The sequence below is a fragment of the Schistocerca piceifrons genome, chromosome 4 (assembly GCF_021461385.2).
Source record: "Schistocerca piceifrons isolate TAMUIC-IGC-003096 chromosome 4, iqSchPice1.1, whole genome shotgun sequence".
NCBI classification, from domain to species: domain Eukaryota; kingdom Metazoa; phylum Arthropoda; class Insecta; order Orthoptera; family Acrididae; genus Schistocerca; species Schistocerca piceifrons.
Window position 1 is genome coordinate 615,277,945 of NC_060141.1, and position 27,305 is coordinate 615,305,249.

At 40.4% G+C, this 27,305-nt stretch overlaps 1 protein-coding gene across 1 annotated transcript in view; it reads left to right on the top strand.

The window, feature by feature from the left end:
* LOC124795429 (acidic amino acid decarboxylase GADL1) overlaps positions 1 to 27,305 on the top strand; it is a 169,923-nt gene that overhangs the window by 126,611 nt on the left and 16,007 nt on the right. The window contains exons 7-9 of the mRNA XM_047259455.1: positions 1,666 to 1,744; positions 5,001 to 5,200; positions 15,231 to 15,375. Coding sequence (XP_047115411.1) covers positions 1,666 to 1,744; positions 5,001 to 5,200; positions 15,231 to 15,375 — 424 coding nt within the window. The remainder of the gene's footprint in view (positions 1 to 1,665; positions 1,745 to 5,000; positions 5,201 to 15,230; positions 15,376 to 27,305) is intronic.

Below are 27,305 nucleotides of genomic sequence, written 5' to 3' on the forward strand. Positions count from 1 at the left end.
TGAGTGCAGTGAACACTGCCCCGCCTATGGCGTCTAATCTGTAGTTTTGAGATATGTTCCATGCCTTGCTAAATATTTCAGAGATTTCTAATTTGGGTTTCAGGCAGCCCTCCATTCTGTAAATAACTTGAGTGTGACAGGTTTCTGGGAGGGAAATTCAGAAATTTTGTTACATATATTTTGACAATTTACTGTTAAAATATTGACAGCGAAAGTGTGTTTACTTTGGATGTGATATGATCGTCTGCTGAGCGCTTGTCTAAGGACCTCAAACTACCACCTGGCCTAGCATACTAAAATTGTAATTACCACATTGTTTATTTTTAATCTCTTGATTTAAAAAAGTAATAATAAATTTAGTTGGTTACTATAAGTCTTCTGCCACCCTATTTCTCTATGTTTTTCCATTGTTGTGTTATCTTTACCTCATATCATAATTCTCTGGAAGCTTTATCATGAAATAGCTTTTTCCCCTCTTGAAATGATAAGAATTCAAGAAGAATGTTGCACTTAACACCAAAAGCACACACATTTAGGGCAATCAGGCATGTCAGCAGCCACTAACTAGTATTTGGCAGTAGGCATTTCATGAATTTCAGCAAAAAATATGTCTGCACTCAATTGTGGGAATTCATCATAAAAGAATCCATTGAAATCTAAGTAATCATAAACCTTACCAAACACAATTCAAAGCACCATATCAGTAAACCTTGGGACCTGGTGCTAAATCTGCTTATAAAACAGCAGGAACCTATACTATTGTTCAAGAATCAAAACCAGAGCTCAAAGAACAAGCAAACATAGGACTGCTGGGGATGTGGACAGAATGACAGTGAGCCAAGTGCAGTGCTGAGGCATATACCTAGGACAGAATACTTCATCCACCGCTGGATACGTGGAAGAAGGAGGGAACACTTCCACTCTTGGCACATCTTGTAGCACGTCTGGCGGTAACAGTGGAATCTATTATCAAGTCATTGTGCATGTTTGTCATGACAATCTTTCTGTTTGCCAAGAACTTTTCACTCATGATATGTGCTGGGGAATACTGAAGGACCATCTGCTGTGCCTTTTCTTACACTTGTGGGTGTTATAGCAGATAGTCAGAGAAGATCATTGGAACTTATTTTTTGCATTTTCTACATCTTTCCAGTTAGGTCCTACTGATCTGCCATTTTTGTTCTATTTCCATATCCACTGTCCTCATTCTTAAATCTTTTCACCTACTAATATGCTCTCCCTTGAGTAATGTTGTTTTCTTTGTGACAAATATTCTGCCTGTTGTATGTTTCACACCTTCTGAAGACAGAAACAAAAATATCTATTATTCTATCACATTTCAGTGCTTGCACTGAATGGTTGTGTTGCATGAGCTGTTATTCAGTTGTATCACTGTAACATCACCCATTTTGGGCACATTGATTGGGAGTAAATTTGATGTTGAATAAAATTTTGTCTAGTCACATTTTCTAGATTGCTTGGATGGAAATCTCCAGTGCTTAATGACTGTTCATATGCATATAAAATGTTCTGCATTTGATTTCAAAGCATTCTTTCTGATTGAGCAGTATATTATATTCTGTACTTTTTTCATTTAATAGTCTTAAAGTAAATGGCTGCAAATGTGCTTTTTAAAAAGATAAATTACACTTATCCTTTTTCTAGGACTGATTCTGTCTCCTGGAATGCTCACAAAATGCTTGGTGCTCCACTTCAGTGTTCTGCCTTCCTTCTTAAAGAAAAAGTGAGTTGAATTTGGTAAAAGTTATTTTTTAAATGCTCACTTAATGTGTATAAGCATATCAAGATATAGAATAAAACTTCTTTTTAAAAAAACACTTCCCTCTGTGTTCACCTGCAGACACAATTATTGTGCATATTGCAAATTTCCATTACCTCTTGGTTTACTAGTTATATGTTTCTATGGCAATGTAGCAGTGATAAATAACATATTTATGGGGAAAAAGAGTAATAAGACAACTGTGTATAGTTGGTGACTGAAAATCCTGCAGAAGCCTCTTCAAAACCTTGTATTTCTTACAGTCAGCACTTTTTGTTTGATGGCAGTATGAATAAATAAAAAACTGTTTCACATTAACTAAGGAATACGGAACTATTACACAAAGCATGCAAGCCATTCAAATCCATTTAACTCTCTATGTCTTAAGATTAGACTAGCATTTTGTGTCCTTGTCCTAATATCTGTAACAAATGCACGCATATATAAGACAGTAAAATGAAAATTCATAAACATATGAAAGGCATAATGCCTTGTTAATCAGTCCTTGGGAGGAGACTGTCAACCATGGCATGTTAGCAGGAACAATTCCCATAAGTGTAAGTAATTGTAGTTTCAGGTTACATACAGGGCAACAAGGTAAAGGAATTGAAAAAGGAAAGTGAGAGGGGGGAGCAGGAAGAGTAGAAAGAGGGATAATTCTAAGAAAACAGTAGGGAGGAGGGTAGAGAACAGCTAACAGCAGAATGAACCCAGCGAGAATAGTAAATGTGTATGCTGAGCCAGAAAATATCATCTTAATTTTATTAAGATGTAGGGAGAAAATTTATGCTGGTGATAGAAGCAGGAAGAGCTTGGTGGAAATGGTAAAGGAATGAGGGCAGGTGCTACATGGGGCTGAGGGGAGGCCAGAGGAGCCCATGGAATAGTTGAGATTAAGGGCAGCAGGTTTGCAGTACCAGGATATGTGTGGTTGAGAGAATCTGGTTTTTATGAGAGACCAAATCAGATTGGATGGAGTCAATGTGACAGTAGCAGTTTATCAGACTGTGCTGAATCGCATTCACTGTAATAGGTGCTTAAGCTTGTCCTCATTGTATTAATGATCATTCACACAGAAGGACTGTTGATGGTGGTGGTGCCCAACAAGAAAACTGCACAATAACTGCAGCAGTATTCGTGAATGACATGGATGCTTTCACAAGTGCTATGGTATATGCTATGCCTCTAGTAGAGCTGGAATGGGAGATGATGGAAGGATCCATGGGACAGATTTTGCAAGCAAGTCTATCACAAGAATATCATTCAACTTTTGGGAAGCTATTCTTCTTTTGAGGATATAGCAAGAAGTATTTGCCAACCACATTTCACTTGTTCCAGTCCATGTAGTGTGATGCAATTAGGTGGCAAGATGGAGAAATGTAATGATTTCCCAGATTTCCTGTGTGACTGGTTAATGGTGTGCTTCTGAGTGTTCAGCTGAGTTGTTATTTTCATTTCATGTACAATATTTCATTCATGTACTGGGAGCTATTCTGTTGTGTGAACATGCTGCCTGGACTCCAACCAGACTGTGAACTATTGTTGGCCTTGTACCACTACTTAAGTCTGTGTTTGATTCCCAATGCCCACTACACCTTTTGAAGCTCTTGTTTTTCAGAGCTGACATTGACATTCTGTGGAGCACACATTCTCTCAGTGTTTCCCAGCTATTGTTGCTGTGACAGTCAGTGAGATTTTAATACCTTGATTACTGGATCCCCAACCCTTGTTTAAATTGAAAACCCTGCCCACTCCAAAAATTCTGCTAATAGCAAATGACCTAAGCTCAGTGGAGCATGTTGCAGCTTTACTCCCTCTGAAAGCAGCAGTGGATGTACAGAGCAAATCTGCAGAGTAGTCACCAAGGTGCCAGTGCTAAGTTCCATGTCCAAGAAAGAATGAATAGCATTGACAAATCTGTGGAAGAATGGGGAAACTAATTTTGTCAGCAGGCAGGGGTAATGCTATGATCTTAATGTCACATATGGGCTGTAGTAAGAATATTTTTGTTCTTTTTATGAAGTTGCTTGTAGGTAGATAGAAAGATGGTATGAATAAAATTGAGAGGAAAGTGATGACTATTCTTAATGAATCAGGCTTGCTGCATAACACCATTAACGGTCTTAGAATACAAGCAACTGTGCCACCATGACTGTATCGTCTTCCTAAAGTATGTAGAAAGGTATTCCTCTAAGACCCATAGTAATGTTGGTGCACTTGCAAGCCAGCTGGCAAAGTACCTGAAACACATTCTCAATGGGGAACTGTGAACATCACATTCACAGCTCAGTTCACTTTGTACAACACCTCTGTCAGTTATGGCCCTGGGATATAAATATTATGGTCAATTTTGATGTATAATACATCTTTACAAGAGTTCTACTTTCAGAGTCCTTGGGACTAATTGTGGAAAAGTTCAATGATTGTTCCACCGAACTCCTTTGGCAAGTTTTCGTGTCAACTTAATTCCTACTTGATGGAAAATATAATCAAAAAACTGATGGCATGGTGCTGTGTAGTCCATTGTTGTCTGTCAAGGTGAACCTGTACATGGAACACTTCAAACCAAGGGCACTACAATCCCCAAATTCAAATCATTGTGCTTCTATTGATAGATGGACATCAAGTTGCAGTGTAGCCACATCGAATGAAACAACTTAAAGAGTTCCTGGGAACATTGAAACTCTATCCATCGCAAGATAAAATTCAGTATCTGGATAGATTGGTAGACCCTTATTGAGGCTAGCATCCCAAGTATTTTGTTCTTGTCAACAGAGATAAAAGGTATTCTTTTGTAATGTTAAAGAAGGTCTAGGTATATACCACATTGCATTCAAATGAGGCATGTCTTACATAGTGCAGACTATTACAACAGTTGAAGAGAAATGTAAGGAACATCAGTGGCACACCCAACTAAAACAACCAAGCAAATGGGCACTTACGGAAATATAATCATGAAACTAAACAATTAGGCTAATAATGTTATGCAAATGCCAAGTTCCTATAACACACTGCAGCTTGCTGCCAATCCATAATTTGCATTTGCTGATTCAGATGTTGGTAAACAATCATTGAAAATATGAGAGGCTATCTTCTTCTGGTGCATTTTTCACTGATTGTGTCAGATTTGACTGAACTTCTGTATTTGAGATAATATATTTCTTTCTTACTTAGTTAACATAACTTTATTTGAATGTTGATAGAGTGTATCATTTTAAAGGGACTGCTGCATCACTGCAATTCTGCATCGGCCACATATCTTTTCCAACAAGACAAATTCTATGATGTGTCTTATGATACTGGTGACAAAAGTGTGCAGTGTGGACGAAAAGTTGATGCATTCAAGTTGTGGCTAATGTGGAAAGCTAGAGGGAATGAAGGATTTGAATATTTAGTGAACAACGCTATGGATTGTGCACAGTAAGTATCCACAATTAGATGCAAAACTTTATAGTTAACAATAGGTGAGCAAAGAATCATCACATGAGAGTGATAGAGAACAACATCACTCTGGGATTTGCAACAAAAGTAAGATGGAAGTGGGATTAAATTATAGTTTGATATTGTTGATGTCATCTTGCTGCTGTTTATCTGAATAGCATGTACTTCCAGGGAAAGATGGACTTATTCATAGAAAAGAAAGGGAGCTTAGAGTTTAATGTCTACATCAACAGTGAGGCCGTTAGACATGGAGCACTGACTCAAATAGAAAAGAATGGAGAAAAAAATTGGGCCTGGCCATGGCCTATCATTTGCTGAACTGGTTTAGAGAATCCACAGAAATGTAAATTTTGGTGTGTAGATGGGGATTTCAGCCTTGCTCCTCCTATAGTTGAGATGGTGTAAGAAGATCACTAACAACTCATATCACTGTTGCAAGCTTTCAATTGCAAAGTGCCAACAAATGGATGTTTACAGAGTTGTGACAATGCTGAGATGCTCCTGTAGAGGTGTTTACAAAATCACGTTATGTTATTGGTTGAGGTAGGCCTGCAAAGCTGCTGGGCTCAGCCCACTACAACTATCAGGGCTCAGATTACACAGATTCAACTACAAATGCAAACATGGTGTATTAACTGTTGTACTGAGTGATGGCATGTTGATTAAAACTAATATTTGGAACTTTTATCTTTATACAGCTGCCTTGAGTTAGGTTTTCTGTGGTTTCCTTAAACCACCTAAGATGAATGCTCGGGTGATTCCTATAACAAATCTATTGCCAATCTTGTTTCCCACCTTTAAGATAGCCAGTGTTCTGTTTCTAATTATGTGATTACTGATGAGCAGTTATATCAAAACATTATTTCCATCATAACCACTGTGTCACCTAGATTGTAGAAGAAGCAGCCATGAAAACATAATTGTTACACCTTACAAATGCATAAGATGTTGTACAGTTAATGCCGATATCCATGAAAATATTGAATGTTCCAAATGGACAATTCTTAATGAATGAGGGGAGTATGTCATGTTAGAAAATGGTATAAGAATATACAAACCATTTGGAGGCACTTTGCGGTAGTCATGCAGTATCTGTAATTGTTTGCAATTTTCAGAGAAGTGTAGCAAGGAGTGTAGGAAGCAAGTTCCACTCAGCACAGTAGCATTTCACGAACTGGGAGGAGTGAACTCCACATTACTCTTGTAGTCATGTCAACAATAGAAATGAAACACAACAATGGTAAATCCAGGATGGAATGTTACAATATTATGAAAGGGATGGTTGCTACTCACTGCCATAGTGGAGATGCTGAGTCACAGACAGGCACAACAAAAAGTTGTCATAAAATGAGCTTTTAGTCAACAAGGCCTTTGTTTGAGATAGAACATACACATGCACACTCACACAAATGCAACTCACGCACATAACCGCTGTCTCTGACTGCTGAGGCCTCACTCATGGTGACAGATAAGTCCATCAACACTTGAGAAACTGCACTGAAAACCACAATCTCCAAGTTGTGGCACAGCGGTTAGCACACTGGACTTGCATTCAGGTGGGCATTTCAAATCCACATCTGACCATCTGATTTAGGTTGTCTGTGATTTTCCTAAATCATTCCAGGTAAATGCCAGAATGGTTCTGTTGAAAGGGTGCAGCTGATTTCCTCCTGCCCCATCCCTGAAACAGTCTGAGCTTGTGGTCCTCCTCTAATGACCGCGTTGTCGGCAGAATGTTAAATACTAATCTTCCATGGTTCCTGAAGCAACACCCGGTCTTTGATGACCCACCACTAGCTACTCAGTGCTGGTGGCTGTAGCACTCTGTGGGTGCTACATTAGACCAACTGCTGGTTCTTGGTAGAGAGGGCAGGCATTCCCATCTTCATGCTGCCTTGGAGTTTGGGTGTTGACATGCTCTACAGTGGCATGGCAGTCACGCTGCATGACTTCATGCTCTCATATCTTTGTTAACCTGGCAGTATCTTCCACCATCTGTGTTTGGACCTCTTTTTACCTAGGGCTGCTCACTGCTCTAACAGCACTTCACAGCTGTGCCTGGCAGTCATACCATTGCTGCCATACTTACGGTATTGTGGCAGGTGTTCTATATTGGTTGTGCAGTCTCAGCTAATGTGAGTACCTACACAGCACACACGTACGGGCTCTGCATGACAGTACTTAGCAATGTACTCCAGTTACAGACCCCAGAAACATTGTGAATGCTAGCAGAATTATGGTTGTTGCACTTTTGCCGTGCAATGTATGCCAAGCAGTTCAGCCAAGAGGTGGATCTCTCCGTCCCTTTGCCTCCGCACGTTGACTGTGTGGGCAGCCGGATGATGAGTAGTGGCTTGAGGATGACCTTTGCTGCTGTTATTTGTCTTCTCTGGTAGCTGCACTTTCACTCTACAAGAACATGGCTCATGGAGGAGATCATTAATGTGTTTGGATGTCACTACCCAAGGATAGGATAGCTCATTTTGCTGCAGAACTTTGCTTCTATGGTGGTGGAGATGCTCTAAGTGTGGCTCAAGGATGGCCTATGCTGCTGAGTATTCCTCATGGTTCTGTACTGTGATCATCACAGTCACACAATCCTTAAAATGTGCAAATTATGGGCACTGGCATGTGGAGGAAGAGTGGGCATTTTGCAAACTTTCTATCATCTGGAAAGGCAGGACCCACTGGCAATTTGAACCTCTTCATTGTTGACAACGTTTACAGTGACAAATTTTTCATCTGTGATGTCCATCACTGTCTCTAGTCTTATCTGCTTGTTGCCAAAATCAGTGATTCATTGACGAAAAGCCAGATGATCCGCAGGCTCTATTAGGCCTCCCTTTGGCAGATTGATCACAGGGTCATAGAATAGGACATGCATGTAAATACCATACATGGTCCACTTTGCATTAGATATTTACCATCTTATGTTACACCGAGAAATGAGCTTCCAGTCTCTTCTCAGTTTTCCTTGCTTAGATCAGATTCACTGATGACCTTGTAACCTAATTTCTTGATCTCCTCGAGACACATAATGTCCTTTGTGAAGTCTGTCTAGCCTTGGCCTGCTGTTAGACATGCCTCAGTGACTGAGCAGTACATATCCAAGCACAGAATGGAACTGTGTTGCAATAATTACATACACAATTTTCTTCACTTGGCAGTGACTGTAATATCTTTCAGGGACAAGAACTTATTCTTCATCCATTTTCCATACAAATATAAGAAAATGAAGGACTCTGTTCAATTACAAGGTTAAAGCTGTTGTAGTACTGAGGATTTTCTATCAACTTTGACTAGTCTCCAGGCAGAAATGATCAACAGTTACGATCAAACACTCTTCATACACACACAGTAACCAGAAAAAAATGCACATCAAGTGAAAACAAACACGGTGCAAAAACAAGATCCAAAGTGCAATAACTCTGAAGATAGAGCACTCCTCGTTCTAGAGTCATTGGCAGCCAATGGTTGCCACAGTATTATTTGATGGAAATATAATGAAGAGGCAAAAGAGCTCATTAATTCAACTTTTGCTCAGTTAAAAACTTAGATCTTCGGCAACTGGTTTTGAAGTCTTCAAACACTGGTTAAAATTTTATTTTCTATTTAATACTACTTTTTGCAGGAATGTGTCACATCTATTCTCTTATGCAATTAGTTATTGCTAATCTCACAAATCTGTCTTGTTTATTTTGCACATTTGGGTCTATTATTTTTTTTAAATGACAATTTTTATCGTGGCTTGTTTGTTATTCAGTACATCAATATAACTATTTGTCAGGTTCAGTTAACCAGAAAAAATTTAGAGCTGCAGAATCTACCCTCTTATTTTGACAAGTAAATAAAATATCCAAATGTGCTAAGTGGAAAATAAAATTACAGACCATTTATAGGTGGACTGAAGGTACTTACTTGAAAATTATCAATCAGAGATTGTTAGTTGTGGATTATGAACTTTCACTTCTGAGAGTTCTATCACTGATAGCATAAAGCTGAAGAAAGAAAGAGGAAATCCTCCAGATTGACCATTTAACTCCATCCTGTTCCTAATGGGCACATTATATATTACACTTATTCTAGGTATTGAGTATCTCCACTTCATACTCCACATTGTCATTCATTCAGATGCATGTGCCAGTTCCCCCAGGGGCCTTGCAACCCTTGTGAGTACATACTTGGCTACCGTGGGGCCCCAGCCTTTGCAGCATTACTTCCTTACCATGCTGCATGCCTATACTTCCACTATCCCTTTCTCCCTCAGCCTTTCCATCGGAAGGTTTCATGGTGCTGACCCTGCTTGGACCTGGTTTGTGATTGGGCCCCGAGTTTCCACTCCTTATGTGTTCTACAACTTTTCATCAAATAAACAGATGGTCCCCATTGTTGGGTTTGACCTGCCACCAATTGCCAAAATTTTCCAGAAGTGTGAATTGCGCAGGGAAGGTCACCCAATGTGGTGTGTGCTCCACCTTTGTGTCTTTCCTTCTGTCCATCTTTCCCATTAATACAGTAATACATGCAAAACCCAGTGTGGTAGCCATCCTGTTGTGAGGGGAGTCATCAAGTACCTGCATGGTGGAAGCCCTGTGACCACACAGGGATCACACAGTTGGTGCCTAAGCTGGAAACTCTCCATGTCTGCCAAGGAGTATATGCTCCTCATGATTGTGGCACAGGGACTCTGAGAAATGGATTACTGGCAAGGTAGCTGTTGCTGAGGCTGGTTGGTGCCCGTGGAGAAAACCCTCATTCAGAGTGAGTGGTACCATGGCAGGTCAACTGCAAACAAAGTGGATGAAGCTATTTCCCACTGGTGGCCATATGGCCCCAAAAGTCTATATGAAAGGACAGTCCTCTTTCAGTGTAGAGAGGCATATCACACTAAATTGTTTCCTTCCCTGTCTATACTATGGGAGGAACATAGGGCTAAGCAACAAGCAGAGCAATGCTCCCCGCAATACTTGGTTTGTACAAGGGCTGATGGTGATTACTTCTTGGCCACAAAGCCCTAGTTCTTAGAGGAGAACTTAGAAGACAAGTTTGGGGAACTGGCAGCCATCTCTAAAGTGAAAAGTAGGTCAATTCGTATCAAAACAGTATCCCCTGCCTCAGTTGTAACAAGCTGGGTGTCATACTGTTGAATGTCATTCCCCATAACAGCCTAAATTTAGTTCAGTGCATCATTTTCCACAGAGACCTGCTCTTACAATCTGATGAAGAGCTACACTTCAACTTGGAGCAAGAGGGTGTACACTTTGTCCATCGTTTACATAGGGGGCCAAAGGATTATAGGATTACTATCGGTGTCTTCATCTTGGCCTTTGAGGACAATTCGTTGCCTGAAAAGGTCAAGGTGATGGTTTCCCTATGCAGTGCGAAACCATATGTGCCCCCCCCTCTCCCATGTGGTGCTTTAGGTGCTTAAATTTGGGCACATGTCTTCACATTGCAATACTAGCCCCACCTAAAGAGTCTGTGGACAAGCACTGCATACGAATGCTCCCTGTGCACCTCTCCCCATCTGTGTCAACTGTGGAAACACCATTCTCCCTGGTCACCAGACTGTGCTGTTTTTCAGAGAGAAAAGAAAATACAAGAGTACAAGACTCGGAACAAACTCAGTTATCAAGAGGCCAAGAAGAAGTATGAGCTGTTGCACCCAGCATGTCAAATAATGTCATATAACAACAAAAAATCAATTATTGACAATATAACGCAGATGGATAGATAAAAAAATCTACTCACCCAAAGGCAGCAGGAGGACACATACACAAAAAAAGGTTCAACTTTTACAAGCTTTTGAAGCCAGTGGTTTCTCTCTCTGGCAGAAGAGATGAAGGAGAATGGGAAGAAGTGAAGGAAAATGAGTGGAGAGGCGCCTCATTGCCTACAAGTGGCTTCGTGCCTGGGTCCACCATCTATGAGGGGTGTTCAAAAAGAAACGAGCCGGAGGCATAATTACAGAAACCAGTACCTGTAGGTTAAAAGTATTGATGCTGGCTGTTGAGACACTTGTCCCACTGTGACACAAGGCAGTGAATGGCTATCTTATAAAATTCCTGTGGCTGCGATATTAACCAGTTCTGCATATACAGCTGGATGTTGTCATCCGAGGTGAATCGTTTGCCAATCAGAACCTTTTTAAGGGAACCAAAAATGGTGTAATCACAGGGAGAGAGGTCCGGACTGTATGTAGGGTGGCCAACAACCTCTGATTTGAATTTCTGCAGGAGTGCGATTACTGTGTTAGCCGTATGAGGTTTTGAATTGTTGTGGAGCAGAATGACCCCATGGGTGAGATAGCCTGCTCGTTTTGATTTTATTGCTTGGCGAAGGTTGGTCAATGTTTGCGAGTAATGCTGGGCATTCACTGTTGTCTCCTGCTGCAGGAAGTGAATCAGAAGGGGGCCATTTCTGGTCCCCTTAAAAAGGTTCTGAGTGGCAAACGATTCACCTTGGACGACGATGTCCAGCTGTACGTGCAGAACTGATTAACATCGCAACCCTGGGAATTTTATGAGACAGCCATTCGTCGCCTTTTGTCATAGTGGGACAAGTGTCTCAACAGCCAGTGTTAATACTTATAACATACAGGTACTGGTTTCTGTAATTATGCCTCTGGCTCGTTTTGTTTTGAATGCTCCTTATAATAAAAAGACAGAAGCGAGAATGCTTGGAATGGTATGCTTCAACCATCGGACCATGTACCAATCCTTCACAGATTTGGTCTAAGATCAGACATCTCCATGCATTCCAGACACCTGCAGGTGTACCTGGTAGTACCTTGAATGGCCCTTTCTACACTGACCCAGAAGCCGTTGCAAAACATTTTACTTTGCACTATGCTCATCTATGCTATCAGCATCTGAGAATTATCAACTGGCTTTTTGTGCCCCAAACCAGCAGTTGTAACAAAAGCAATTATCTTTTACTGCACACCAGCTGGAGCACCATTTAGTGAGTGGGAATGGGTCAGTGTCATCGCCCAGTGTGCAGGGCCAGTGTGCATCCACAGCCAAATGATCAAGCACCTACCAGTGGATTGTCAGGGTCTTATACTTGCCATCTTTAACTGCATCTGGAGTAAGGGTGAGTTCCCATCACAGTGACGAGAAAGCATCATTGTCCCAATACTGAAACCAGGTAAGCACCCTCTAGATATAGACAGTTATCACCCAGGAGGTTTCACCAATGTTCTTTGTAGGTTGCTAGAATGTGTGGTGAGCTGGCGGCTCTGTTGGCTCCTTAAGCCTTGGGTTCTGGCTCCATCCCAGGGTGGTTTTCACCGAGGCTGTTCCACTACTGGTAATCTGGTTTACCTGGAGTCTGCCATCCAAACAGCTTTTGCCTGATACCAACACCTTATAGCTGTCTCCTTCGACCTGCAAAATGCTTATGACACCACATGGTGACACCGCATCCTTGCTTCCTTACAAAAGTGTGGTCTCTAGGGTTCACTCCCAATTTTCATTGAGAACGTTCTGTTACACTGTACATTATTCATTCGAGTTGGTGGTTCCCACAATACTCCCCATGTCCAAGAGAATGGGGTCCTGCCGGGCTCTATAATGAGTGTCCCTGTCTTTATAATAGTCATCAGTGGTCTGGCAGCAGTTGTGGGGTCCTCAGTATCACTCTCCTTGTATGCTGACAACTTTTTCCTCTACTATTCCTCCTCTAGTGTGGGTGCCGCTGAACATTGACTGCAAGAATAGGTGCAAGCATGGACCCTCACCCATGGCTTTCAATTTTCCACTGCCAAGACTCATGCCATGCACTTCTGTTGATGCCATACCATTCACACACAATCAGAACTTCACCTCAATGAACAACTAGTCAATGTTGTGGAGACTTGTTGCTTTTTAGGCTTGGTCTTTGATTCTCGGTTGACATGGATTCCCCATCTTCACCAGCTTAAGCACCTCAATACACTTTGCTGCCTGAGTAATGCCATCTGGGGTGCAGATCACACTACCCTTCTGAGCTTCACAAAGCCTTGATGCAATTCCATCTCAATTATGTCTAGCATATGGTTCAGTGTCATTCTCAGCATTGTGGAAACTGGATCCGATACACCATTGCAGGGTTCAACTTGCGACAGGAGCCTTTCAAACTAGCCCTGTGATCAGCTTACTTGTTGAGGCTGGGGTCCCTTCACTGTGGATCAGGCACCAACAACAGTTTGTCAATTATACTACCCATGTTCGCAGCTCTCCTAAGCATTTGAACTACCATCTCCTCTTTCCAAACACGGTAATCCATCTCTCGCAGTGACAGTCCCCATCAGGAATTACGATTGCAATCTTTGTCCAGTCTATCCTATCTGAACTTAAGTTGTTTCCTCTTCCTCCTCTCCTCAGGACCCACTCCCGTACACCTCCAGGGTGCATCGCTGGGCCACAACTTCTTCATGACCTGTAACAAGACTTGAAAGACTCGATTTGTCCTGAGGCCCTCCACTGCCGATTTTTCTTCACCCTTGGTGCATCCCAGGTTCAGAAGTCACCTACACCAATGGCTTTATGGTTACCAGTCATGTAGGTTCATTCATGTGGGATATACTGAACTGCTCTCCTTTCCAGATGACTGTAGGATTTTCACTGCAGAGTTGGTAATCACCTCTCGTGCTCTTAAGCATATCTGTTCCTGCACTGGTGGGGTCCTTTCTCATCTGCAGTGACTCCTTGAGCACTTTGTAAGCTCTCAGCCAGTGCTACTCTTACCATCCCTTGGTCATTGCTATCTAGAATTCCCTGTACGCCCTTGAATAGTGTGGATGCTCAATGACATTCATGTGGACCCCATGCCATGTCGGGATCCCAGGGAATGAACTCATTGATAGCTTGGCCAAATTGGCTACCAGTATACTGTTTCTTGAGATCGGTACTCTGGAAACAGACCTCCAATTGGTATTACGCTGTCAAGTTTTTGGTGCCTGGAATACGGAATAGCTCTCCCTGACTTCACCAATCCTCCATACAGGCCTCTTGCTACGACTCTACCATCTTTCACCCACTCTGAATCAGCCGTACTTGGCTGACTCGTAGGCATCTCCTCCACAGCAAAGACCCACTCCACTGACATTGTGGAGCCCATTTGATGGTGGTCCACAGTTTGCTGGACTGTCACAACCTAGTTACCCTTTGGCAGACTCTTAATCTCCCTGACGTGCTACCTCTAATGCTAGGAGACAGTGGCCCAACAGTTTAGTTACATTTTATTCATGAAGCAGACTTTTAGCACTCTCTTTAAGGAAGGGTGGCTTAACCTTATTGGCCCATTGAGGGTTGGCAGAACAGTCTGTCACCTCTTCTGCCGACACCGGGCTGCAGCTGTCTGGACTTGGTGATCCAGCCTGGTCCTCATTCTACCTGCTCTTTTACTCTTCTTTCCCTCATCTTCTGTGGTCTGTTAGACTTGTTCATCTTTTGTCTCTGTGTGCTTCTCTTGCCCTGTCCTTGTAGCTAGTCTTTCGAGGTAGTCAGTAGTTGGAGGCTGACAGATGTATGTCCTCTCATTGTGCTCTGCTTTTAGGAGCTTCCGGCTGCTCCCTTGCTTGCCTTTCTTCTTCTGTCTCCCTTTCCTCTATTTGTCTCTTAACTCAGCCTCACTGACATTGATAAGTCTTGGGGTTTTCTTTTCCTATGTTTTGTGTGTTAGGCTAGCTCTGATCTACTGTCATATAGACCTATCTGTTTGAGGAAAAGGGGACTGATGACCTAGTGGCTTTGTCCCTTTAAGCATCCAACCAAGCAACCAACCAACCAACCAGCCATGTGCCACAATTTTGTTACAATAAATAACATCCTGCTTCTTACCTCTCATTCATAAAAATAATAATGCACTGTTCCTTTCAAATCTGTATCAGCTATTTGTGAAGGGACACAATTTACTGTTTCTGTGTTACTAATAAGGTGATTTGGTACTTAATTCTAAAATTTATGTATAAAAATACATCTTTGTATTTTCTAAATACAAAACAATTTTATTTCTTAATCCACAGGTATTTCAAAAAAGAAATTTCAAAGAGAAAAGGGTATAGGCTTGTTATACCTGAATTTGAATGTACCAATGTGTGTTTTTGGTTCATTCCCCCAAGACTGAGAGATAAAAAAGAAAATGAAAAATGGTGGAATGAAGTAGATATGGTGAGTAAGCATGAGATGGTGGAATATTTATTTACATTTAAGAGTAAAGGAGACCACTCACTGAACAGTAGAGGTGCAGAGTCATTGAGAGTCACAAACAAAAGGAAAAAAAAGAAAAAACTTATCTAGCATTTGCTGTGCATGTGCCCTCTCCTCTCCCCCCCCCCCTCCCCCTCCCCCACACACACACATGAACATCTACACTGCACCAGCAGGACATACCAGATGTGCATGTGTGTGTGTTTGTGTGTCTGGCGGGGAGGGGAGGAGGGGGGCATGCATGCATGTGTCTGGTAAATTCTTTTTTGTTTGTGCCTTTGATGACTCAATGCCTCTGTCATTATTCAGTAAGTGGTCTACTTTACTGCTAAATATTTACATTCTGCCAGAACTTTCCTACATATTTACAGCAGAATATTTTGTTTATTTGATTAGCTTGAAGAAAAGCATCATTGTATATACAAGTATTTTAGCATCTAATTTGTTTCGAGTACTTGTCTTTGCAGTTTCTTGAGTGTATATGTGGATTTCTTTATATCTGTGGGGAGTAGTATATTTTGATAATTTTTTTGTTTATTTCTAATCAGTGGCATAATAATTTTGACACATCATGTTTCTGGGTGAACAGATTCAATGGAACAAAACTTTGTAGTGCCACACTCAATCAGTAACTAAAGACAAGCATGGGACAACAGTAGTGTATGGTATCTTCCATTCAGGGATCAATAATAATTGCAATCTTTCCTCTACATCACATAAATTTTGTTTTTATTCTGAATATTGTTGCCACAAATGGTGACCCCCACAGGAGCTATGGATACGAGAAAATCATCAAGTGTGAATCTACAGCACCAATTACAATGGGCCTATTTTACTGGAACAACCAGTGAATGAATTGATTGCCAATCTTCACTCTCCTATCCATGCAGCTGATGGACATTTACCAAAAACATTATGCTTACTGCAACCCCCGAACATTTCCTCTGTTGGCTGCATTGCATCATCTGTACCGTAACATCATGATTCTGCTGCAGTTGCCAGAGCAACCAACCTGTGGTTCAAAATGCAGGAAGTTTTGTTTCCTGCTTATGATGTGTGTGACAACAATATACCGTTTATACTTACCATTGGCGCATTGGATGCTCAGAGTATCCTATTACTGTCAAATGTTATTCATGTCACTCCCACTGTCTGCAGATATCAGCAACTCAAGACCACGTGCTTCGCCGTGTATGCAAATCAAGGGACCAGTGGATACAAGTCTTAAGTAATAAAGTCTTTGGTGACAAATCATTGTCAGTGGTCATCACCTGTGAATGTTAAATACAGACACTTACATTTCAGAAACATTCCCATGTTAAATGTGTTTCAGTCAACTCCCTTTCACCATTAAAAGTTCTGTGATTTCAAACAACAGTGAGGACAGTCTTCTCAGAAGAATTTGGCTGATCAAATGAACAGCACATGCAAAATGACAATGTAGGTGTGGTACCTCAATAGGTTATAGTGTTGCAGTGATATTTTCAACCAGTGCTACTAGAGGGCAGCAAATCCACATTCTCCAGCAAGACTTGGGCACTCTCCAGGGACAAAGCAAGAAAAAACATTCCACAGTGTCGACTGACACAAGCCAAAGGGCAGTGGCCATTGGGGAGCATGCAGAAGTATCAACAAATAGCAGTAGATGTGGTGTTGGTACCATTTACATTTCAGACAGCAAAGATGTGCACCTCATCTTACAGTAACCCAAATGACAACAGCAACTGGGTTTAGGTGTGACCAGTTTTTCTTAGAAGAACCTCCTGTTTGTCTATAGATGGAAAAAAAACTCATCAGAAATTACCAATACTTTCAATGCTGGCCACAATCAGCAGTTGGTCAGTGCCAAATCAGCCAAGATATCAGTCATTACACCCAGCATTGGTAATGTAAGACTAAATGAAATACCAGCTCGATATTACAGTCCAGGTATTTCCTGCGAACCATGCCAACTGTACATCACTGATACTTGTATTTCATGCACTTACTTCATCGACTTAGGATCATACCAGACTCACTTCAGCTAACTCTTGGCTTACAACTGCTAAAAACTTCAAAATTCCTACATTTGGTGTGGAAACTGTGGTACTGAATCTAGGTTTCAAAAAAGCATTACAGTGGTCTTTTGTGATTGCTGATGTTATGGAACCCATTCCAGGTGCCAATTTTTTGCGCTATTATAACATTTGCTATGAATATACAGTTCGATGTCTATGATACCCTTACATATCTCTACATTACACAACATGACTTATAAACCTCAATTATGACAGTGAACAATTAATTTCATATGATAGGTGAAACAATGTTTGGCTAGAAATCACAGAGGCTCACTTTTGGTGACCAGTATGTCAGAAACTGGCAGCAATCTAGAAATTCTGTGGCAGCAGTTCTCACTTCTATGAGGTATGTGAAGGAAAAATATTAATAATGCAAGAACTCTTCAGTGTAGTCTCTATTGTAATCACACCAGATTTATTGATGGATCGATCAATATAATTACACATACATCTGGTAAGGTAAATAGGCGTGGCACTGAGTGATACATCACTAGTGCCACATCACGTGGGTAAACAACAGCACTAATTTAAGGACTGGCACAGACTGTCTCAGCCTCATTTGCCTCAGCTCACTAATGTATATTACCTGCCCTCCAATGGACTTATTTACAACAACCTTGTGATACTCTGCTAATTCCTGGACTTGGATTTGTGCTCTGTTATTCCTGGTCATCAATGTTTGGCTTTCACATGGATATGTGTACTTTTCTGATATGCTACTGTCTGCAAGTGTAGTTCAAGCACATTTTGTATTTAATGTGAGTGCATTGATGGTGTGTGTGTGTGTGTGTGTGTGTACTGAGAGACTGGTTGATATTACAGTATTTCCCAGCCCGGCAAATTTGCAGTGTTCTCCAGAACTAATGTTTGTTGTATTCAGTAAATCTCCAAAGAACTTTAATTGCCAAGACCTTTAGAAATGTATGGCTCTGTTTAATTCAATACAAATCGGGATCTACTATTTTCTGTGATGTATTTGTATTTAACTGATGTTGAATAAAACCAGTTTTGTTGAAGAAGCAGACTTATGAGAGTTTCCATGATACTGTTTAATAATAATAACAATAATGTATTCATAATGAATTACCATAGTAAACTATTGCTGCTGGAACAACTTCACAGTAGCAGTATTAGAGAGTTACTTGTGGCACTCTTTTGTTTGCCATTTTTAGAAAAAAATCTGAGTTGTAGTAAACTACTTGCAAAATATCTTGTCTTCATATTCAGAAGTACACAATGATTGCTTTTTAACAGAATTGAAGGTTTAATGCAAAAACCGCCACAGGGCACATGAATCATAGAACTGTAACAATAATGTGTTCACAATTAAATACCATAAACAATTGCTACTGGCATAGCTCTGCATTAACAGTATTAGCTGCTAACCAATTATTTGTACAGTTCTTTTGTTACCATTTGTAGAAAATATTCTGTGTTATAATAAATTAGTTTTAAAATATACTTTCTGCTTGTTTGAAAACCATGGAATGATTACATCATAACAGAATGTAAAGCTTAATGCAAAAATTAAGTTCCACAGGGCACTTGGACCAAAGTACTTGATGCACCTGCAAATATTGCCTGCAGCCTTTGAGCTCGGTTATCTTGATGTAACGTCCTGTAAAGCATCAGATCTAAATAGACAAAACTGGAGAGAGAAAATTGCAAAACTATTTAGTAATAATAAAGTCAATTGTAAATAAAAAAATCTAATATTTTATTTTTAGCCAATATTTTCTTCAGAATATGATGGTCTGGTATGGTGCATATACAGAACACAATACTTGTCAGTACAAAGCCCTCAGGCTTGAAATGCTTAATAGAATAGGTGATCAGCTTGTGGTAGCCATGCATAATCACATTGTATGCAATGCTATAATCCCTTAAGTGCAACAACTGCATCCTGAGGTGCTAATCAGTTTTCACCTGTACCAGTCTCCAACATATGAGTCAGCCATGAATAGAAATCCATTGGGAAAGATACTAAGTCCCAGTCAGAATTTTAGGATTTCAGGCAGAGTATGGTTTATTGGGATTTTGAATAGGACAAAAATACTTTTTCTTAAATGGCAGAGGTTTCATGGAGGGTTTGGCTAGTAATGGGAAATAATTACTGAAATAAGTTATTGTTGACATCTTCAATGTTTGTAGTCCTGTCTTTCTCAGTTGCATGTAATATTACAGTATATTGATAATTTTTACTTATGGACTGTCTGACAGCAACTGAATAAAACACAATTTTAGTGCCATACGCGTTTCACCTTTATTTTCTGCAAGGCATCATCAGTGGCAAGTTGTGTGGACAATTTCTTACATATTATGCTCCTGTTGCATTTTTGGTGTTGTTCTTCTTCTTATGAATGCCAATTTGTGGTTTTTTCGCACATTCCACAGCACTATAAACTGAACGCTTGTTTCAATGCAACGTTTTGGTTTCTGTTATTATTGTGATATAAAGTAGATAAGAAGGAAATTAGATTGTTAATAATGCATAGATGACAGTGTAAAAGTTGCACAATAGCAAAAAAAAGTAAATGATCAGTTTCAAATATACGTGTTCTAGAGAATATGCACATGATAATTATTAATTATGTAGGATTGATAAATTGGGATTGGCATGATGGAACACAGCTTTTTTGTGTAGCATGTATGTGACAGGACTAGTTAAGAAAACAGAGATAAAATAAGTAGGATTACGTATAGCATACACAGAACCTTGGGTTATCATTGGGGTCCAGGATTCTTCAGAGGACCTCCTCCTTTCTTACCTTACCAGTCCACCTAATTTTTAACGTTCTTTTGTAGCACCGCATCTCAAATGCTTTGATTCTTTTCTTCCCCAGTCTTTCCACAGTCCATGTTTCACTATCATACAATGCTGTGCTCCATACATACATTTTCAGAAATTTCTTTCTCAAATTAAGGCCTATGTTTGATATTAGTAGACTTCTTTTGGCCAGAAATGCCACCACTAGTTGCTCCGTTTCTCATTAATTATTTTGCTGCCTAGGTAGCAGGGCTCCTTAACCAATCATGATGTAAAGTTTCTCACTGTCCTCATTTCTGCTACTTCTCACTACTTTCGTCTTTCTTCAATTTATTCTTGACCCATATTCTGCACTTATTAGAGTCATCATTCCATTCAGCAGATCCTGTAATTCTTTTTCACTTTTACTGAGGATAGCGATATCATTAGGGAATTTTATTATTGATATCCTTTCACTTTGAATTTTAATTCCACCCTTGAACCTTTCTTTTATTTCCACCATTGCTTCTTCGATATACAGATTGAACAGTATGTGTGAAAAGCTACATCCCTGTCTTACAGCCTTTTTAATCTGAGCACTTCATTCCAGGCCTTCCAGTCTTATTGATCCCTCTTGGCTCTTGTACATATTGTGTATTACCCTTCTTTTCCTATAACTTACCCCCTATTTTTCTCAGACTTTCAAATATCATACATTGTTTGACATTCTCAATTGCTTTTTCCAGATTGACAAATCTTATGAAAATGTCTTGATTTTTCTTCAGCTTGTTTCCATTATCAACAGCAACATAAGAATTGCCTCTCTTGTGCCTTTACCTTTCCTGAAGCCAAACTGATCATCATCTGACACATCCTCAATTTTCTGTTCCATTCTTCTGTAAACTATTCTTGTCAGCAATTTGGATGCATGAGCTGTTAAGCTGATGGCACGATAACTCTTGCACTTGTTGGCTCTTGCAATCTTCAGAATTGTGTGGATGATATTTCTATGAAGGTCAGATGTTATATTGCCAGACTCATACATTCCACACACCAATGTGAACTGTCATTTTGTTGCCAATCCTCCCAATGATTTTAGAAATACTGATGGAATGTTATCTATCCCTTTGCCTTATTCATCTTAAGTCTTCCAAAGCTCCTTTAAATTCTGATTCTTATACTTCATTGTACCCTTTCCACCTATCCATCCTGTTCTCTGTATTTAACAGTGGAATTCCCATTGCACACTTCATGTTATCATACTTGTTTTTAATTTCAATGAAGAGTGTTTTGACTTTTCTGTGTCCCGAGTCAGTCTTCTGGCAATCATTTCTTTTTCGATTTCTTCACATTTTTCATGCAGCCATTTCACCTTAGCTTCTTTGCATTTCCTGTTTATTTCATTTCTAAGTGACTTTTTTCTGTATTCCTGAATTTCCTTGAACATTTTTGTACTTCTTTCCTTCATCAATCGATAGTGATTTACAAATCAATAAACATAGTTTAGAAAGTTTTCCTAGTAGACTGTGTTAATGAAAGACAAAAGTGTTGGTTTATTTTTCACATTTCACTCCCCACTGCCTTCCAGAATTATCCTCTGGAAGAATGTGCATAAAGTAAAGAAATTATTTATTCAACAGAAATGAGCCATAAGAACATTATGTGTGGAGCACTTTTCAAGGATCTTGGAATCCTTTGTAGTTACTTTCTAGTATATTTGCCCAGCAATGGTTTTCATTGTAGATAATAAAAATCAGTTTACGCCAAACAATTGCAATACAAGAAACAAACACTATTTTCAAACAATGGAAAGTTCAGAATTCAATAATGACAATATTATGAAAAAGATGGATTGCTACTCATCATATAGCAGAGATTTTGAGTTACAGACAAGCAAAACAAAAAGACTACTAAACACCTTAGCTTTCAGCCAGAAGATCTTCTTCTGAAATAGGCAACATACACACACAAACACACATATTCATGTAAATGCAGCTGACACACACGAGTGCTGTCCCTCGCTGCCAGGGCCAGACTGCGAAACAAGCAACTGCTCATGGTGGGAGGAAGGTGGTGGTGGTAAGGAGGAGGCTGGGGTGGGGAGGAGGGAGAGAGAGCAGGGTACAGGTGTGTGGGAGGGGGGGTGGGGGGGGAGATAGAAAAGGAGAGAAGTGGAAAGACTGTGGGTGGGCGTGAGGAATAGAAGGCTCTGAAGTGGAAATAGAGAAGGGATACGTGGGTGCAGGACAATGACTAATGAAGGTTGAGATCAGGACGGTTATGGGAATGTGGGATAAATTGCAGGGAGAGTTTCCACCTGTAAAATTCAGAAAAGCTGGTGTTGTCAGGAAGGATCCAGATGGTACAGGCTGTGAAGCAGTCACTAAAGTGAAGAACAGTATGATGAGTAGCATGCTCAGCAACTCAGTGGTCCAGATGTTTCTAAGCCACAGTTTGTTGGTGGCCAGTCATGAAGACAGATAGCTGGTTGGTTGTCACAGTTTGTAGTTTAGCTAGTAGATCACTTGACAGGTCTCACAGACTGCTCTGCCTTTGATGGGACAAGTGATGCTTGTGAAGGCTGGAGTAATTGGTGGTGGGAGGATGTATGAGAGAGGCCTTGCATGTTGGTCTATTATAGGGATATGAGCCTTGGGGCAAGGAGTTGGGAGGAGGGTTTGTGTACGGATGAGGGAGGATATTGTATAAGTTCAGTGGGTGACAGAATAGCACTGTAGGATGGATGGGGAGGGTAGCAGATAGGATGTTTCTCATTTTGGGGCATGATGAGAGGTAGTTATAAAAAAAAATAGTTGTCAATAGATATTGCCTCCTTATCTAAAATCTGTATGGAGAAAGAAGAACCCTGACAGTTAAATTATGCTTGGTGCAGGTACTGTGAGCACCCTCCACAATGTACCATGTAACATAATTTTTTTACTCCTTTAAGGAGACACCTCATTATTATGACAACCATATAGACAGCTATTGTTTTTAGTCACTTAGCTTCAGCACTAACAGCTGCCTTCTGTGTGTGGCTACACACTGCGAGCTTTCAGGGCTTGTGTTTCACATAGAAATAAAGGATTATGTAAGAGGGAAAGGTGTTCAGCATTAATATTAAGCAAGAAATTGGAAATACCTACCAAACCAATGGAAATTTAAAAACCTATTTCATTAGCCACTCTTTGTAGACATTATCTGTTATTTACATGCAGGGATGTAGCTGTATGACAAGTAGCAGTATTGATCATAAAGCTTCAGGGCCTCTAGTAGTGCATTATAAATACACCTCAGTTGTTACAGATGTCAGTATAATAAAGTAAATATTAAGGTAAAAGTAGAAGATAAACATCAGTTATTTGATAATTGAGGAAGTAGTAGTAGTTTTTTTCCAGGCTTTCACTCTAATGTTTTAAGTGAAATGTAGCTGGGCTAAGGACAAATAGTGTCAAGCTGTGCAGTGATAGTGCATTGTAAAATACAGGGTCTGCCCAATAAAACCAGTACGCCTCACACCCGGGATCCAAGTAACTATGAACTGACTTTAAAAGTGTAGATAATAGTGATGTTAGGAAACATGTAGTTACTGTTTATTATAAGAGATGCTGAAAGTGTTGGCCATGGACATTCAGGCATCGGTGACTTTGTGTGATGATGTTACCATGTTACCAGCAACACAGTGTAATTCTGCAGGTGTGATGTTTTTAATTATTCTTGTGATGTACTGTTTAAGATCATCTGTTATGTGAGGGTTGAGGATTGTCAGTGTACACTTTGCCCTTTAAGGTTCCCCCATAAATAAAAATCACGTGATGTTTAGACAGGGGACCTTGGCGGCCAGAGATCTCTACTGACAGGTCTGTCTCCAGGGAACACGTTGGTGATGCGGGCCATACTTTGCTTGGATATGTGAGCTGCTGCTCCATCTTGTTATCTTGTTGGAATACTGCATACAGTCTCTCTGCATCTGTTAACTGTGCATAGAAAGTGTCAAAGATCTTTAGATATACGACACTGTTTAAGGTGTAATTGAAAAATATGGGGCCAACAGTGGCCATGTCAAACAGTGCACACCAAACGCACACCTATCTTCTCTGAGTGGAGAGGTTCTCCGTGTAGAATAATTGAGTTGTCCAGTGACTGGTATATGCAATTATGGAAGTGTATACAATCTGACAAATGAAACCGCGCCTCATATGACATGAAGTGAAGGAAGGGGCCCAAGTAATGGTTAGTAATTGAAGTTAACAGCCATTTACAACAATGAACTCTCTTTTTCTGATTCTCAAATTTCAACTCTTGCACCACACTTTTAATTTCATATCCTTTAGTACAAGACAATATGATGTAAGAGATACACCAACCCGCTGTGATAACCTCATTACCAGCTTGCAGGGACTTCTTGTAGTCCATGAAAATTAAGTCTATAGTTTCAGAGGTCATCACTAAAGGTTGCCAGTTCCTCTGCACATTGTGTACAGATTCTACAACCCTCCATTTTGTGTGCAGATCTTGAACAGTATTGCTCATTCGGAGTTTCCTACCATGATATTTTGCTTAAAACATTTCTTTACATTCCTTAATGGAGCCTGTCTTTTTTGGAACACTGCACAATACCAATTCGCTGTTCTAATGCAAACTGACTCATTTATATAACAACTCAACAATATGAGCTTTTCACAACTGATGCACAGACACACAGCTGCACTCGAATTTCCAATAAAATGCAGTGTAACCAACTTTTGAGACAATGTTGCCACTTCACAAGCAGTTGGACTAGAACTGATTAACTGGTAAGTGGGGCATTCTGGTCTTATGTGGGACACTCTGTAGTATAAGTACAAAGGTCTTTTTCTCAACATACGCCTTGACTCAGTCCACATCCCTGAATGTTATAAGGTTATGTTTCCTGAAGTTCTCTAAAAGACACAATGAATGAAAGAATGAATGTGTAAAATAAGGAACATGGTGTAGAGGGGGAATGGCTTGGCAGTATGGCAGTCACTTGTGTAATTGACTATCTCAACAACAGGCACTTGAAATGTGCAACCACAAATAAGTTAGGAAAAGACTATGTTTCTGGAAGGAAGAATGCCAATCAGAAGAAAATAGTATGACAATGGAAATTCCAGAATGGAAACAGCAAACAAACAAAAAGGATAGTCAGTCACTTACCAGCAGAAAACATCTGTATGGTACAGAGGCACACACAAAAATGTGGGCATAGAGGTGGACAGATAAGAAGAGGGGGTAATAGAGGAAGAATACAATTTCAAGAATGGAATTAAATATAAAATGAGAGAGAGGAGAGGAAAGGATTTGGGGGGAGGGGGTAGAGACAAAATTTGCTGATTAGTATAGATTCTGGTTATAAGGATTGTGAGAACGAAAAATGTGCTGGAGGGATAGTTCCCACTTGTGCAGTTTGTGGGAGCTGGTGCATTGTGGGTAGGGGGATCCATGTGGCAAGGATGTTGATGTCACTGATGTTGTAGCCTGCAGCATGTTTGACAAGTTTATGGATGGTTACAGCTGGTAGATGATGTGACTGCTTTCACATGTGGCCCTAAGATCAGACAACTAATAGCTGTGTCTGGATTGCAGTAATAGGATATAGTGGGCAGGTATATGAGTATGAGCTGTCTGCAGGAAATGACTCATGTGGCTCAGGATTGGAAGTAGGAATGGTGTAGGGATGGACTGGAATACTACATAGTTAGGATGGTCAATTTTATATCATTTCTACATCTACATCCACAACTATATTCTGCAAACCGCTGTGAAGTGCATGGAAAAGGGTACATCCCACTGTGCAAGTTATAAGGGTTTCTTCCCATTACATTCACTTTTGGAGTACAGGAAGAAAGATTGTTTAAATGCCTCTGTGTGTGCTGTAATTAATCTCATCATCAAGATTCCTTTGGGACTGATACATATGGGGTTGTAGTGTTTTCCCAGAGTCATCATTTAAAGCCAGTTTTTGAAATGTCGTAAGTAGACTTTCTTGGGATGGTTTACATTTATCTTCAAGAGGCTCCTAGTTCAGTTTCTGCAGCATCACTGCGACACTCTCCCACAAGACAAACAAACCTGTGACCATTCATGCTGCCTTTTTCTGTGTATTTTCAATATCCTATCTGCAGAAAAAGGTTCCACCATTGTTGTTATGAACTGCAGTGACTACCTGGTGGCCCATTATCTGATTCCTCCATCTATAAACTCTACCAGAGTAATCACATACCAGAACTCCAACATAACCTGCAATCCCTGCTTAAAATCTTAGGCCCTTCCCAGAACCTCTACCCTGAATCCATTTCCCTCCTCACCCCTGTGACACCCTGTACACCCATCGTCAATATGCTTCCCAAAATCCATGAACCCAAAAATCTTTTATGCCCCTTGTAGCAGATTATTGCACTCCACTGAAAGAATTTGAGCCCTCGTGGAACAACACCTCCAACCAATTACCCATAATCTACCCTTCCACATCGAAGAAACCAACCACTTCCTTCTTCAACTCTCCACCATCCTGTCCCTTTACCTCCTGGATCCCTAACTGTCACTGTTGACACAACCTCCCTATACACCAACGTCCCTCATGCCCTTGGTCTTATTGCTATTGAACACTGTCTTTCCCTATGTCCTTCAGACTCCAAACCCACTTCCTCATTTCTCAAACACTTGGCTAACTTTAACCTAACTCACAACTACTACTCCTTTGAAGGAGCAGTATATAAACAAATCTGCAGCACAGCTAAGGGCCCTGCACGGCACCCTCCTATGCCAACCTGTTTATGGGCCATCTAGAAGAGACCTACCTAGTCTCACAAAATGCCAGACCCCTAGTTTTGTTAAGGTTCATTGATGATATCTTCATGACCTAGACTCAGGGCCAAGAGACCCTGTCTCCATTTCATCACAACCTCAACATCTTCTCTCCCAACCGTTTCACCTGTCCTCCTCAACACAGCATGATACCTTTCCGGACGTTGAACTCCTTGAACTCCTCCTCTCTGATGGCTCCCTCTACACCTCTACTCACTTTAAACCCATTAATCACCAACAGTACCTGATTTTCAGCA